Here is a 13,911-nt window from a genome sequence, read left to right as displayed (position 1 = left end):
TAACCCACTTAGGAAGCAGGGACCATGTACACGGCCACCATGCTGCTCAGATGGCCAGAGGGGCCCTCCGCCTCACAGCTGCCCCACAGCACTCAAATTACTTCACTTCTATAATAATCCACCTTCGCTGCATGCTGGAGGTATAGAGAAATATATAAAACCCATCTTATAAATGGAGAGATCGAGCCATGAGAAAAAAGACAAACTAAGATAAGAAAAAAAAGGTATCTTCAAGTTTTTTTAAATTTCTTTATTGATTAAGGTATTACATATGTGTCCTTATCCCCCCCAATCTTTAAGTTTTAAAAAATGGTTTCATTGGTTTGTTGTTGTTGTTCTGATTACAAATGTAATACATGGACCTCATGGACACTTTTTTACAGTAGAGACAAATACAAAGAAGAAAATTTAAATCAGCCTTTCTTCAAATACATGAGAATCTTCTTAACTGACAGCCACCTGCCTCACTAACCAGATTAACTCATGATGCTCACCATCCTCTCTGTAAACAAACTGCTGACTGATGCCCACAACATGTTGAGTCCTGTGGCTAGTAAGCCGCTCTGGACTGTCTACACATGGTTGCCCCCAATAAGTAAGATGGAGTTGACCAAGAATCAGCCCTTTGCTCCCAAACCTTTTCTGTCTGGTTATCCTTGTATTTCTATTCTGTAAATCAACAGAATCACACATTAACTGAAGAAATAGGAGTATGAAAAGAAAGTTGTTTCTATGAAATTATGAATAATGCTTCTTTTGAAAGACTAGATATAAGCAAACAGCAAGAAACAATTGTCAAATTATATGTTAGTAGCTATAAAAGACTAGGAGAATGTTGTAAAACTCTACAAAATAAAAAAATCAAGCTGCTTCACAAGTATCTGTCGGTCTAGCACCTTTGTTTAAAAAAGAAAAATCTCTAAATCTTATATAGCACATCATGGATATCATTTTTGTAAAACAAAATAAACCTTTGTAAGTTCCATTATGAAGGCCCATACCCCCAAAAAAAGACCAAAACCCTACATCAAAATGGAGAAATAAGTGAACATGTCTCTTAAGTTAAAAATAACATGTCTGTGTCATTTTTATGTCTAAAACAAGTTCTTGAATTTAACCCCACAGCTCAGAGTTCTGATCCTGTTTCCTATGAGAGCCTTGATTGTATTTGAAAGGCTACCTATGGAAGAGGGACCTTATTTTGTAAACTTACACAGGATTTGGGGCAATAGGTCAATTTCTAACCCAGTGTTTTTCAAAATATAATCTATGGACCAACATCCAAATCATTTTGGGTATTTGCTCTAAGTATGGATTCCAATCACATCCTAAACTTCTTTATTCACGTTCTCTGAGAGGAATCAGAATTTAGACATGCTCCCTAAGAGATTCTAATACCTGCTATGGTGGAGAACACTGGTTAGGCGACAAACTTTGGGTTTAATATAAAGAAACAGTTATTCACAAAAGTGTCCCAGGTGGGGATGTTCTGGATATGTTCAAGCAGAGGCCAAATGATGGGTGGGCAGGACTGCCAGAATTTGGTGGGAGGTCGAATTTTGTGTAATTCATGCTTGACTTGAAAATGATTTCCCCTTTTCCCCCCAAATAAAACCACTAATTTTTAGTTGAGAATCCAACCACTGAGACTAGTTGTTTTCTTATATTTCTTAGAGTCTTTACAAAGTTCTCCCAAAATTACTTGAGTGGGTGAATTAGCAAGTTATTATGTTTTATACACAAATTATAACCAAATGGTAATTTAAAAGACAATCTGACTGTCATTTCCTGCATTCTCTCTTCTCATAGTTGCTGAACCAGGCAGCAGAGTGGAAACTTCAGGCCAAAGTGCTGAAGGAACAAGAGACAGTCCTGCAGGCTCAGGTGAAGTGAGGGGAAACATGCATGGGGTGTGCTCTTCTTCTGTCCCCAAGTCAGAGGCTGTGAACCAAAGGTGGGCTGCAGAGGGCTCGCTTGTGGCAGGGAGAGGGGGCCAGGAGTTGCAAATAAAGAATAACTTCATGTCTATTAAGAAAAATAAATGCTCTGCACCAACAACATCCATGCAAATAAGGGCACCAAAATTGTCAATGAGAATAAGCTGGTGTCCAGGTTCCCACCTACCTGTTCATACATATGTCCTCTCTCTCTCTTTCCCCATCACCCTACTAAGGTAAGAATAAAATGTAAACCGTTCAGATGCACCATCTGTACTACTGAAAATGTCCTTGCTTGCTTGATATTATCTGTAATAATAAAAGCGTAATATACAAATTGACTGAACAACTAAACAGCAGAACAACCGTCTGGACAACCTTCCAGATGACCACGCTATGACACACACTGGTGCCAGGCCAGCCAAGGCAGATGCGATGCAATTGGTCAGTGGGGGGGGGGGGCTGCCATCGCCCCACAATTGCCCCAAAGAGGGAGGCCCAGGCCACCCTCTGTGCAGCAATTGATCGCGGAGCCCCAGCCAGGTGGGCGGGGCCTCCCTCTGCGGGTGATCAATCTGGGGGCCCTGTGATTGATCGCCCCACGGAGGGAGGCCCAGGCCAGCCAAGCAATAGCACTCCACACCTGTTGCCCACAGAGGTAGGTGACCAGTGACGGGGGAGGAAGGGGCAGTGCTGCACAGATGGCAAGCAGTGGCAGCGGCGGGGGCGGGGCCAGCTGCCAGCATCTGGGGGAAGGAAAGCCCGATAGCCCCTGATCGCTGGCCAGGCCTAGAGACCCTACCCGAGGGGTCCCAGATTGCGAGAGAGCAGGCTGGGCTCAGGGACACCCCCACCCATGCACAAATTTTGTGCACTGGGCCTCTCGTTCATAATAAAAGGAAATTAGAAAAATAAGAGTCAGCACCCAAACTTTTGTGCTCTCAGAGGTTGGCTCTGTCAGTGGCAAATGGCAGACAAGTCAGGAACTATTCTCATTTGGCTTTATGATGTCATGTGTATGTTTTGACTAGATTAAGGAAATTCATATTTCAGAATCAAAAATAAAGCCTCATGCAGCATCTGACTTGGGGGGAAAGCAAGACCTGTCCATCGTTCCTGGGCCTCGGGGCCATGGCCCGTCCTGGCAAACCTTCCCTGTCAGGTTCCAGGAGAACCATTCTGCCCTGGCCCACACAGGGGCTCTGGCTCCCCTGCTTGGAGAAATGCCCAGGGTCCTACAGGAACTGTGAAATCACACAGAACAATTCACACAAGGTGCCAAAATCAGAAGCCTTCCAAACTGGACAGCATTAAAGATGTGAGCAATTCACTTGTCCATGTTTATGCACTAACTGCTGAATACTTGTTCATTATAAAAGAAAAGGCAAATAACAAAAAGAAAGTTAAAATCACAAATTATACCACTACATAGATGAACTGCATCCAGCACAACCGGTGGTGAACTTGAGTGGGGGCAGTGAAGGATTAAAGAAAACAGACAAGAGAATACAATTGGGGCCAGGTGGATCACTGTGCCTGGATAAGGAAACAGTGACACAGACTGTAAGCAGAAGCTTTATTTTATAGTCAGATCACACAAAGCAAAACAAGGGGAAGATGTTTACAATGTTCTTGTGAATTTCAAATCTGCTTCTTGCCTGTTGTTGTTATTCTCTGAACTCTGTCAAGCCTTGTTTTGGCAGCACTTGCTACACCCCCCACAGCCTACATCCCTTAGCTACCTAGGACTGCAGGGCCGGACTATAAGGTCAAGCTTACAACCATAGCCTTTTGTCTATAATTGTGTTGGGAGGGCTTTGCCCTCCAAGCTGGGACTTGTATGTGGCTTTGCCACAAGTCAGTCCGAGGTTTGATCCTGTCTGAACGCTGAAGCCGCTCTCCACACATAGACAAAAGCATAGATAACATCTGGAAAGCTAACCTTCCTAAAGCACACTTTTCCAATGTGTGTACTGAATGCAAAATGAATTGTTTTCCCCCAGTAATATATCAAAATAGTGTAAAAATACTAATTACATCAACATTAGAGCCATAAAGTTTTTAACTATTAATAGAATGAAGGAACTTGGGGTTAAAAGACTAAAGTCTAGAGTCATAAACTCCAGATCATCCTTCAGGCAGTCACAAAGCCCATCATATCACAGTGTGGGGCTGGTGACAGGCAGAGGTGGCACTCTAACCAGAGCCAGGCAGGGGGAGAAGGTGTGACCTCACCAACTGATGGCATGAGAGAATCAAGCCAGGGCTTCTGGCCCTATCTCTTCCCTATTCAACACAGCCTTGAGGGATACAATAGACAATACTTGCAAGTATTCACATCATGTTACAAGCAATCTCTACTCCTCTTTGCTAAATGAATAGAATGAACTTGAGAAGAGTATATTAATATCATATGACTCTGGGCTAAAGAGTGATTCATTCAGATGACATGACCTATAAAATAAAAACATAAAGGTGTGCCCTAACTTTCCACCTATATCCCCCTAAGACTTGAAAAAGCATTTATCCCGGGGTTCTAGACTTGCCAATGTTTCTCGTTCATCCCTCAATACTGACCTGAGTCCAGGGGCCAGGGTCAGAATCCTGGCTCTTCTGCTGAAAAGCTGGGTGACCCTGTGCAATGCACCTAAGCCTCCCTGGACCTAAATTTCCTTGTCTGTAAAACAGGATGATGTAATGGATTAATGATCCCAAGCTGGAGTCCTCTAGGAGGCCCATTAGTTTTCAATATTTCCAAAACATAACAGCATACAAGGCAGCAGCTGCTATCCAAAATGTAGTTGTTTTTGACATTATATCAGTTCTCAATCATGCACCTATGGCTATAGATGGCAATTATTCATATATTTGATTAAATGTTTAAAAGAAAAATTAGTTCATGAATATGTAAATATATGCAGTTTTTTTCATATTGTGCATGCAAAGCACTTAGCTCAGTACCTAGATCATAATAAACATAATTAATACAACTTATATTTATTGAGCACCTACTAAGTGCTAGGCATGCTTCTAGGTTTTGGAGATATAATCAATAAAAGACAAAAATCCCTCCCTAATTAAATTTACACTCTAGTTATAACAATCTTACCTAATAATAGACAAACATGTAAATTGACCATACCTCTGCTACGCCACCAGCCAATCAGGAGTGATATGCAAATTAACCCAACAAAGATGGCGGTTAATTTGCATACACAGGCACTGAGTGATGGGGGCGGGATGCTTGTGTCGTCGCCATGGCGATGACGCAGGCGTTCTGCCCCACCCCCGTCTCTCAGGGCCTCTGGGCAGCGTGGGAAGGTGGGGCTGGAGCAGAAAGAGGCAGCTCCAGGGCCTGAGTGGAAAGGGGCTGGGCTGGAGTGGAAAGGCGGTGCCAGCAGCCAGGGAAAGGAAAGCCCATTCTAGCACGAATGTTTGTGCATCGGGCTTCTAGTAATGTCAATAAAAATGCTAATTAGTATATGAGCTAATACCAGTACTATTTCATAGGTGAGGACCCACATAGGGATATATGAGTCTAAGGGAGTCTTTGCACAAAAGTTTAAGAACCACTGGAAATATGATATCAAGAACCTGTTCAGCTCTAGTTCGTGAATGTAAAGAACTTCCAGAGCTGAAGAAGTGTAGCCGTAAACTGAGTTAACCCTGCCTTCTCCTCTTTTGCCCCATTTTCCATGGCACGTGGCTCTCTCTACAAGGACCCACCTTTGTCTATCTCTTTTGTCTTCAAGGCACTTTCAAACTCCAATAACTACTTAATCGTCAAGAATATAAAGGCCCTGAATCCCTGTGTGTAATCATGTTTAGACAAGTTCCTCTTGACAAGTATCAATATTATACTTGTGAAACTTTTAAACCTTGAAAAGCAAAGTCTATCACAGATTATTTCGCACAGCACTCAAACACTTCCTCTGGTTTACAATGTCTTTAAACGGGTGGCTGAGAGGAAGGGAGGCCTTCGTTCTCATTTCTTCCATCTGAGCAAGGGAAATGTCAGAGACGGATTGTGTTTTCCTGGACGGAAGTCACTTTTCCGTCAAACAGCTTGCCAGTTTGGGGCATGATTCTCACTTAGGGAAGAGATGTCTGGCTTTCAATTATACAAACCAAGGCAATAGACTAAATGTCAGAGATGATCAATGGGATGCAATCATCACTACAAATAGAGTGTTCATTGGATCGATCAGGATGAAGATGGTAGTAGAGGTGGAAAGTCAGCAACCCCTGGCAACGCAGACACAAAATACTGCCCGAGGGGAAAGATCAGTGAGTAAACCGTTAGAGATGGGTAATCATCGTCCTTCAACCCCAAAGTCCTCACCTTATCAATATACAATGGGAGAAGAGTCCTCTGCAACGACTATTATATTTGGATTTATTCCCAAATCAAATCTCACAAGTTGGCTAAGAAAATTCCTGAGCACAGTTCTGTTCCCTATATGCTATGAATGTCTGTAATTAAATTTGGTGCTCGGTTAAAAGAATGTGTGTGTCAGCCCGTTTAAAATAGAAATGTTGAGACAATTATTGTTTACTAACCCGAGAACAGTTTGTTTCTATTTCTGCCTCTGGCAGGAGAGAGAGGTACTGTGGATGACCTCGGGATGTTCCTTCTACACTTCTCTGTAATACCAAAGTGAGTGCAGAAATATGACACATCCAAACAAACATACACCATGTTTAGTAGTGAGAGGAAAAATACGACCAAACAAATATCCATATAGTAAACAGGAAGTATACATCTTTAGGTGGTATAAGTGGAGGGTTAGAGTTGGTTACCTGAGAAAGGTATAACCCATAGAGGTTTTGCCATATATGGTAATGGGGTCAAATAGGAAGAAAAGTAGAATATTAAAAACAGTCACCGGAAGGGGAAAATTGGAGTTGTTGTTGAATGGATATAGAGTTTCAGTTTTGCAAGATGAAAAAGTTCTGGAGATTGGTTGCACAGTGATATGAATATACTTAACACTAATGAACTATACACTTAAAAATGGTTAACATGGTCAAGTTTATGATATGTATATTTTACCAAAATTTAAAACTGTTTAAAAGGGAAAAGTTGAAAAAAATCATTAGAAAAAGGCCAGAAAAGGTGGTAATGAAGCAAGACATTATTTCCCGGCACTGTGGATATGTCTGTCATCTCAATCAGCCCAATTGACACAATAAAAATAACATTATGCCTAAATAAAAGGGTGGATGTGGTTACTCCCACTAGAACTGTCAAGGTTGCCTCTGTGAGATGGACCATGCATGCGATCACTCCTGCCCTCTCCACTCTGCAACCTGCAACTAACAGGCTGCAAGAGGGCTTGGGAGACCATAGTATCTGAGACACCCATGTAATTCTGCTGGAATTACTGAAAAGTTGGAAAAGAAAAGAGAGGAAGCAAGAAAAAGAAGTTAATAGGATTGCTTGGCCAAGAATGCAAATAAATGGATTTTGTGATAGAGGGTGAAGAGGATCAGTTGGGGGTAGTTACTCCCACTGGAGGCCACCAGATCATGTGCAATATTAGTAGCCAGTCCCAAACTGAGAGGCTTGACCTATTTATGGGCCCTGAAATAAATTAATTGGATCCCAGCCAGGAATTTGAAAAAATAAAACAGAATTAAATCTGTTTTGAGAATGCATTTACAGGTAATAAAATTAGTGTCTTATACATCGTGTGTGTGTGTGTGTGTGTGTGTGTGTGTGTGTGTGTGTGTATGTGCATGCGCGCACGCAAAACTTCCCTGGCCATGAATTCCCCAGTGCCCCTTTACCCAGTCCTCCCTAATCTGTATGCATGGAATCAAATTTTAGACCACCAGAGCTAACCCAAACTCTGTCACATACTCACAGTGCTAACGAATGATTTTAAATGATGGTCAGCTGTTGTCTGGCTTTTCTTTGGAAATATTATACCCAATGAAAAGGTTTTATGTTATCATTTTGTTGATCTTTACTGCAATAAGAACTCTGCTGTTCTGAATCATTTGAGAATGAACTATTCTAGATAAGCATATTTTATGAGTTCTAGGGATTGATTCCCACAAGCTCTCTCTCGCTCCCACCTCCAAGACTAAGAAGTCTACATTCTACTGGCTTTCAATTGGTCCTCTCTTCTCTGCTTTTGAAAGGAAAATATCACAAGTACCACCAGCTGGTTAAGTTGGTGCCTGCCATCTGCCCAATAATCCAACCATCCCAGTCTACCAACGGCAATCTTGGTTTCTTGTTTGTTGCTGGGTGTTGTAAGCTTGCTTCTTCATACAAAAGACATTTCTGTGCCCATTTGAGGACTTGGGGCTGTTCCAGACACTCAAGGGTACCTACCAAAGACTCATTTTAAAATGCCGACTTTTATCACTCAAATCAGCCATATTAAATCAATCACCCAAAATATGCTATCCTAAAATTATTTTCAAACACAACATTTTATTATTGTCTGACTGTCATAACAGTCAAGTATTTACCCTCCTTCCTTTCCTGTCCTGCTCTATTCCCACCCAAAGGCAAGCTTTGGAACTAAGGATGTGGAGACACAAAGGCTTCTCCCTATACTCCCGGGTGAGCCGCACACTTGCCAATGCTAACCCAGACAATGGAGTTTTGTGCAAATCAGAAAAAGGCATTCCTTCCTCCAGACTCATTATTTCCATCTGTAGGAAACTGATATAAGAAACTGATTTTGATGAGAGGAGACATTTAACAGCTATTGGCTAGAACACTATATTCATAAATACACAAAACCTCAATGTCTAAAATGGAAATGGAAATTGCTTGCAGTGGCACAGCCTGCAAAAGGGCAGCAGCCCCCGTCCATGTTCGGCCCACATTTCCTTTATCACTTCTTTTCACTTGTCTACATTCTCACTTCCTCCAAGACCAAGTTCAAGGCTCACCTTTCCCCCAGAAACATGGCTCCTCCTCTATCTGCATTGGCACTTTATGTTCACTGAACACTAGTTAGATTGTCTTTGGGATTGTCTTTCCATCAAGATTGCAGGTCCCTCAAAAGTGGGAGCCACATGTCAAATACTTTTGTATATACAATCCATGCATATGTTCAGAGCTCAATAAATGTTTGTTGGTAAAAATTTATGATACAATGAAGTGGTAATGACCTATTTTATTATTTCATTTTTCTTTAAAGACGTACTTCAGTCATAGTCACTGACCTCGGTTAATCTCGTAGTAAATAAAAGAACTGAACTTATTACTAACACTGCATTAGAATTCCCTTAAATCATTTATCTTAACAGATAATGAACAATGACATATTGTTGTGTTCTGGAAGCATTCAGAAAGGAGCCCTAAAATAGATCCTCTCTCTCCCGTTTACAGCTCACCCTCTACTCTGGGCGGTTTGAAGAGTTCCAGAGCACACTGACAAAAAGCAATGAGGTGTTTGCCACTTTCAAACAGGAAATGGATAAAGTGAGTACTGCTTACCCCACACAAAATATTGACATTTTCTATTTTGACGGGCAATTCTCCACTGTGTTCATTTTCTCTTGTTAAGATATTCCAGTGCATTTCATGAAGTAATGAAATATTTATAGGTGCCAATGAGATTTGGGCTGTATTTTTTCATTGGTAAATATCTGTGTATTAATCTTAAAAAGAGCCCCAAAGCACTTGAACACATTTTCATTCTGAGGGAGATTTTTTTTCCTAGTCCATGGATGGCTTAAAAAAAAAAAAAAAGAAGAGCTAACAGTTTAACATTATGTTGTTCATACTGAAATGAAAAAATATATATCTAATCTAAAAAAGTTTTTAAAAAGCTTTCAGCCCAGCTAGTGTGGCTCAGCGGTTGAACACTGACCCAGGAACCAAGAGATCACCAGTTCGATTCCCAGTCAGGGCACACACCTGAGTTGTGGGTTTGATCCCCGTAAAGGACGTGCAGAAGGCAGCCGATCGATGATGTTTCTCATCCATGTTTTGATATTTCTACCTCTCTATCCCTCTCCCTTCCTCTCTCTAAAATCAATAAAAATATATATTTTAAAAAGCTTTCGTATAAATATGCAAGAGTAGAATTTTAAAGCAGAAAATGCCATTTTATGAGATCCTTCCTAAAAGAGAAGATATGTAGTATGATATAACTGACAGAGTATTTGAATAAGAAGATGAATTGAAATTCTGATGTGTTCTTACACCTCAAGTAGCATTGGACAATTCACTCAACTTCCCTCAGTTTTATTTTTAATACAATTCAAGGCAAAGCCCCCCTTGCTTCTTTCATGAGAATATGGAGTTCAAATAAATTAACATATTTTAAAAGGGCTTTCAACTTTAAAAAAAATTTTTACAAATAAAAGGTGCTCATATTATTGTGGGATATAACACTTAAATCTTATTTAATTCAGTGTTGTCCCAAAACAAAATCAGCATCACAATTGTGTTTCTAAAACATTGGCATTAACCATTTTTAAGTGTAGAAAGCCTCCTCTTCAAAATATTTTCATAAAATAATAAGATAAATTTCACAATTCAGTGAGCAAACGTAAGGAGACTAGCACTTGTTAATAATTACAGTTTTCCTACTCCTGGAGGGATTTGTCCATTTAAAAAAACTTAATTATAGAGTTTTAAAATGAATATTAAAGCATGAAAATTTGTTTTAATTTAAAATTATATAGCTTTTAAGATTGGAATAAATCTTAAAGAGAAATCTAAATCTTAAAGATTAAAAGTAGGAGTTCTTAATCTGGAGTTCATTTATAGCCAAAAAATTTGATATGCATATTTGCATTTATCTGAGTGTATTCCCATAGACTTCATCAAATTCCTAAAGAACTCAATTACCTTAAAAAGTTCATAAACTACTAACTTAGTTAATAAATAAAAACAAGCAAACAAAAAACACTCGAGGCTCCTCTATTGAGGCCAGTGGCCAAGAGCTGGGCCCAGCCTCTGGCCTCTGAGGGCACACAGACTCAGGCAGATTGGCACATATAGCAAGTGCCAGCTGTGGTAAATCCAGGTCACTGCTCCTGCATTATGTGCCTTGTCTTTTACTTTATCCAAGCAGAGAGGAGATCCTACAACCAGGATCATGAGCAGTTTCAGGTTCAAAAAGACAGCTTTACAAGAAGAGAGAAACAAACTCTACAAAAAGATTAGAGAAGCGAAAATGCCTGAGAAGGATGAGCTATTTTTTATTTTATTTTAAAAGAGAGAAAAACCAGTGACAAAACAGCATGGCCCTAAGTACTTTCCTTTTTTTTCCTGAACTGGCTCCTGTGCAAATACGTTTGTCCGCCCCTGACCTCGATGGCGTAGGAATAAATGGTGACTTCCCCGCTCACTCCTCATCCCTTTACATAGAGCTTGTGTTTGCTTCAACAGCTGGAACAAAAGGACTTTCCTTGACATCGCCTATGGAACTAATAGCTTCTTTGGTAGGTTAACTTTTCAGGATGAATATTAAAACAACTCTAATTTCTGCAGACAACTAAGAAAATGAAGAAGCTGGAAAAGGACACGGCCACGTGGAAGGGCAGGTTTGAGAACTGTAACAAAGCTCTGCTGGACATGATTGAAGAGGTGAGGGAGCTTTTCCCTGAGCTTACTTTCCCTTGGCCAGTCAAAGCTTTCATACCTAGAACATTATATCCCAATGCTGACCTTTGAAAAAGGACTGATTTCTTCTGGGATGTGACATATGAAATTATAATAGAGTAATTAGAGCAAAGTAATTTAGAATCCTACCTAGACTTCTAAAGAGCCTTATATCCCTTAAGTCACATGCCTACTCTCCCCCAAAACAGCAGCAGGCCTACAGGACTGTGAATTCCTTGAAGGCTTGATGAGTGTCCTACTTGTCTTTGAATTTCCCTGGTGCTTGGCATATAACAGGCACAGCATGAATTAATTCATTGATTTGAACATACTGAGAGAAGACACCAGCCCAAGCACCCAGGGTACATGCTATATTATAGACAGATATGGAGATATACTGTTTAATTCCTCCAATAGGCATTTAAACACTGGTATTATGTCAGACCCTGAGGAGGTTTAGAGACTATAAAGGCAATGATACATGGCCTTTGACCCGAGAGGCAGGACTATAGCTAAAGGTCTTTCCATGTAAACAAGTAAAAAAAAATCTTAAAGTGCACAGAGTAACACAAAGATGGGGTGAAGGAGTAAAATAATTAGGAACAATTTCATGTACAAACACACTGACATTTCTAGAGAGAAGGAAAATCGAACAGTTTGAGCAGCCAGCATCATGAATTAGTGTGTGGTGAGTTTCTCTGGTTATAATTACTGTTGTAACAATTCATCCCAAATTATAACCAATTCCAAAGCATGAGTTTATTATCCATCAACATAAATCAAACCGTTGCTGGATTAGCATATAGCAGCTTATCTATAGAATAGATAAGGCATTGCTGACTGCCAAGACCCAATCTACCTCATTCATTTTGCCACATGCATTTACTTACTCCCTCAAAGTCTTGCAGGCAGAAAATTCATGTACAATTCTAGATGTCCTGGACTGAAGTAGAGAGAGGCTTTGCCATCCTTCTTTCCTAAATTCTACCAGAACCTAGCATATAATGCAAATAATAATAATAATAATAGTAATTGATGCCTCTGACCAAGTGTCTGTCCAGCCACCACTCTGTGGTCAAACCCCAGAGACTGGTAGGCAAATTCCTAGACAAATGGTTTTGCTTATCTCCAGAGAACATTCTGGCAATTTTGCTTTTTGACGTTTTGTGTGTGTGTGTGTGTGTGTGTGTGTGTGTGTGTGTGTGTGTGTGTGTGTTTTCAAATCACAGAAAGCATTAAGAGCCAAAGAATATGAGTGCTTCGTGATGAAAATTGGGAGACTAGAGAATCTCTGTCGAGCTTTACAAGAAGAGAGAAACGAACTCTACAAAAAGATCAGAGAAGCAAAAATGCCTGAGAAGGATGACCAAGGTCAGCACACCTCCGACGAAGAGCCTGAGTCAACGGTTTCCGTGGGTGAAGAGGCCGACGCTGAGAAGGCCAATAGTGTTCACAATGCTGTGAAAAACCTGGCCGCAGCCTTTATGGTTATTCACCATTCCGAGTTGACCCTTGACCAGTCCAAAGAATTCCAACCAGAATTCAGCAGTCCTCAAGGGGGTGGTGACATAGCCCTCAAGGAGCCAGAGCAGCCCTCTCTGAGCCCTTCCTGCCATTCAGAGAGTTCCCCACCTCCCTCAGCTTCTCAGGCTGGGGCTGAAGGAGGCAATGAGGTAGAACCTTCCCCCAAGGCCAGTAATCTCCCTGTGGGGTCCAGAGCAGAGCCCCAAAGCCAGGGTCTTCCCACTGGAGTACTGGCTGATCAGGAGCCCCTTCTGGAGGCAGAAGCTTCTGGTCAGACCCTACAGTCCCCAGTAGAGGCTTCCCTATGGGGGATGGAGGCCAATGGTCCTGCTCCACCACCCCCCGCAGGTGAGAGAGTTCCAGCTGGGGTGCCTGGATGTGAGCCCAGTAGGCAGCCTCCGCCAGCAGCAGCAGCTGAGGGCCTGCCAGGAGGGGCCTCAGCTGGACCCCAGCTGCCCAAAGTGGCTGACACCAACATGGAGGAAGTAGACTAAGCCTCATGGTGCCTCCGGAGGCTGTTCTTCCTGACGTCACATCTTCATCGTAACAGACTCTTCTGAAAGAGGCATAAGGGCTAGGGATGTGTAACGGAAGAGAATTAATTAGAATCAAAACATTTTTAAATGTTATGCAGAGCTCATTCAGCCTTTGCTATTTGTTCTCAATTTGGAGCTTTTCTATTTATCACTGGTTGATAGTATAATTTTCCCAAATGGCAACAAAACATGCTAACAGAAAATTTATATTAATTTGCCATTAAGATAGTACTTAATTCAATTTGTTAATCAACAGTAAGATTTGGTATTTAAAGACTTCCACTACAATATATAAATACTGAAAATGTGATGTTCTATTTATTTCCGTATGTAG

The 13,911-nt window shown here is 41.1% G+C and overlaps 1 protein-coding gene across 1 annotated transcript in view; it reads left to right on the top strand.

Moving 5' to 3' along the window:
* The window catches only part of TXLNB (taxilin beta), a gene marked incomplete at its 3' end in the record, with an annotated part of 38,246 nt that extends 24,711 nt beyond the window's left edge, over window positions 1-13,535 (top strand). The window contains exons 6-9 of the mRNA XM_079779663.1: window positions 1,810-1,884; window positions 9,292-9,384; window positions 11,407-11,502; window positions 12,747-13,535. Coding sequence (XP_079635789.1) covers window positions 1,810-1,884; window positions 9,292-9,384; window positions 11,407-11,502; window positions 12,747-13,535 — 1,053 coding nt within the window. The remainder of the gene's footprint in view (window positions 1-1,809; window positions 1,885-9,291; window positions 9,385-11,406; window positions 11,503-12,746) is intronic.
* Window positions 13,536-13,911: the final 376 nt, after the last annotated feature.

The sequence above is a fragment of the Cnephaeus nilssonii genome (assembly GCF_951640355.1).
Source record: "Cnephaeus nilssonii genome assembly, chromosome: 9".
Taxonomy (NCBI): domain Eukaryota; kingdom Metazoa; phylum Chordata; class Mammalia; order Chiroptera; family Vespertilionidae; genus Cnephaeus; species Cnephaeus nilssonii.
This window is presented reverse-complemented; position numbering and strand designations above follow the sequence as displayed.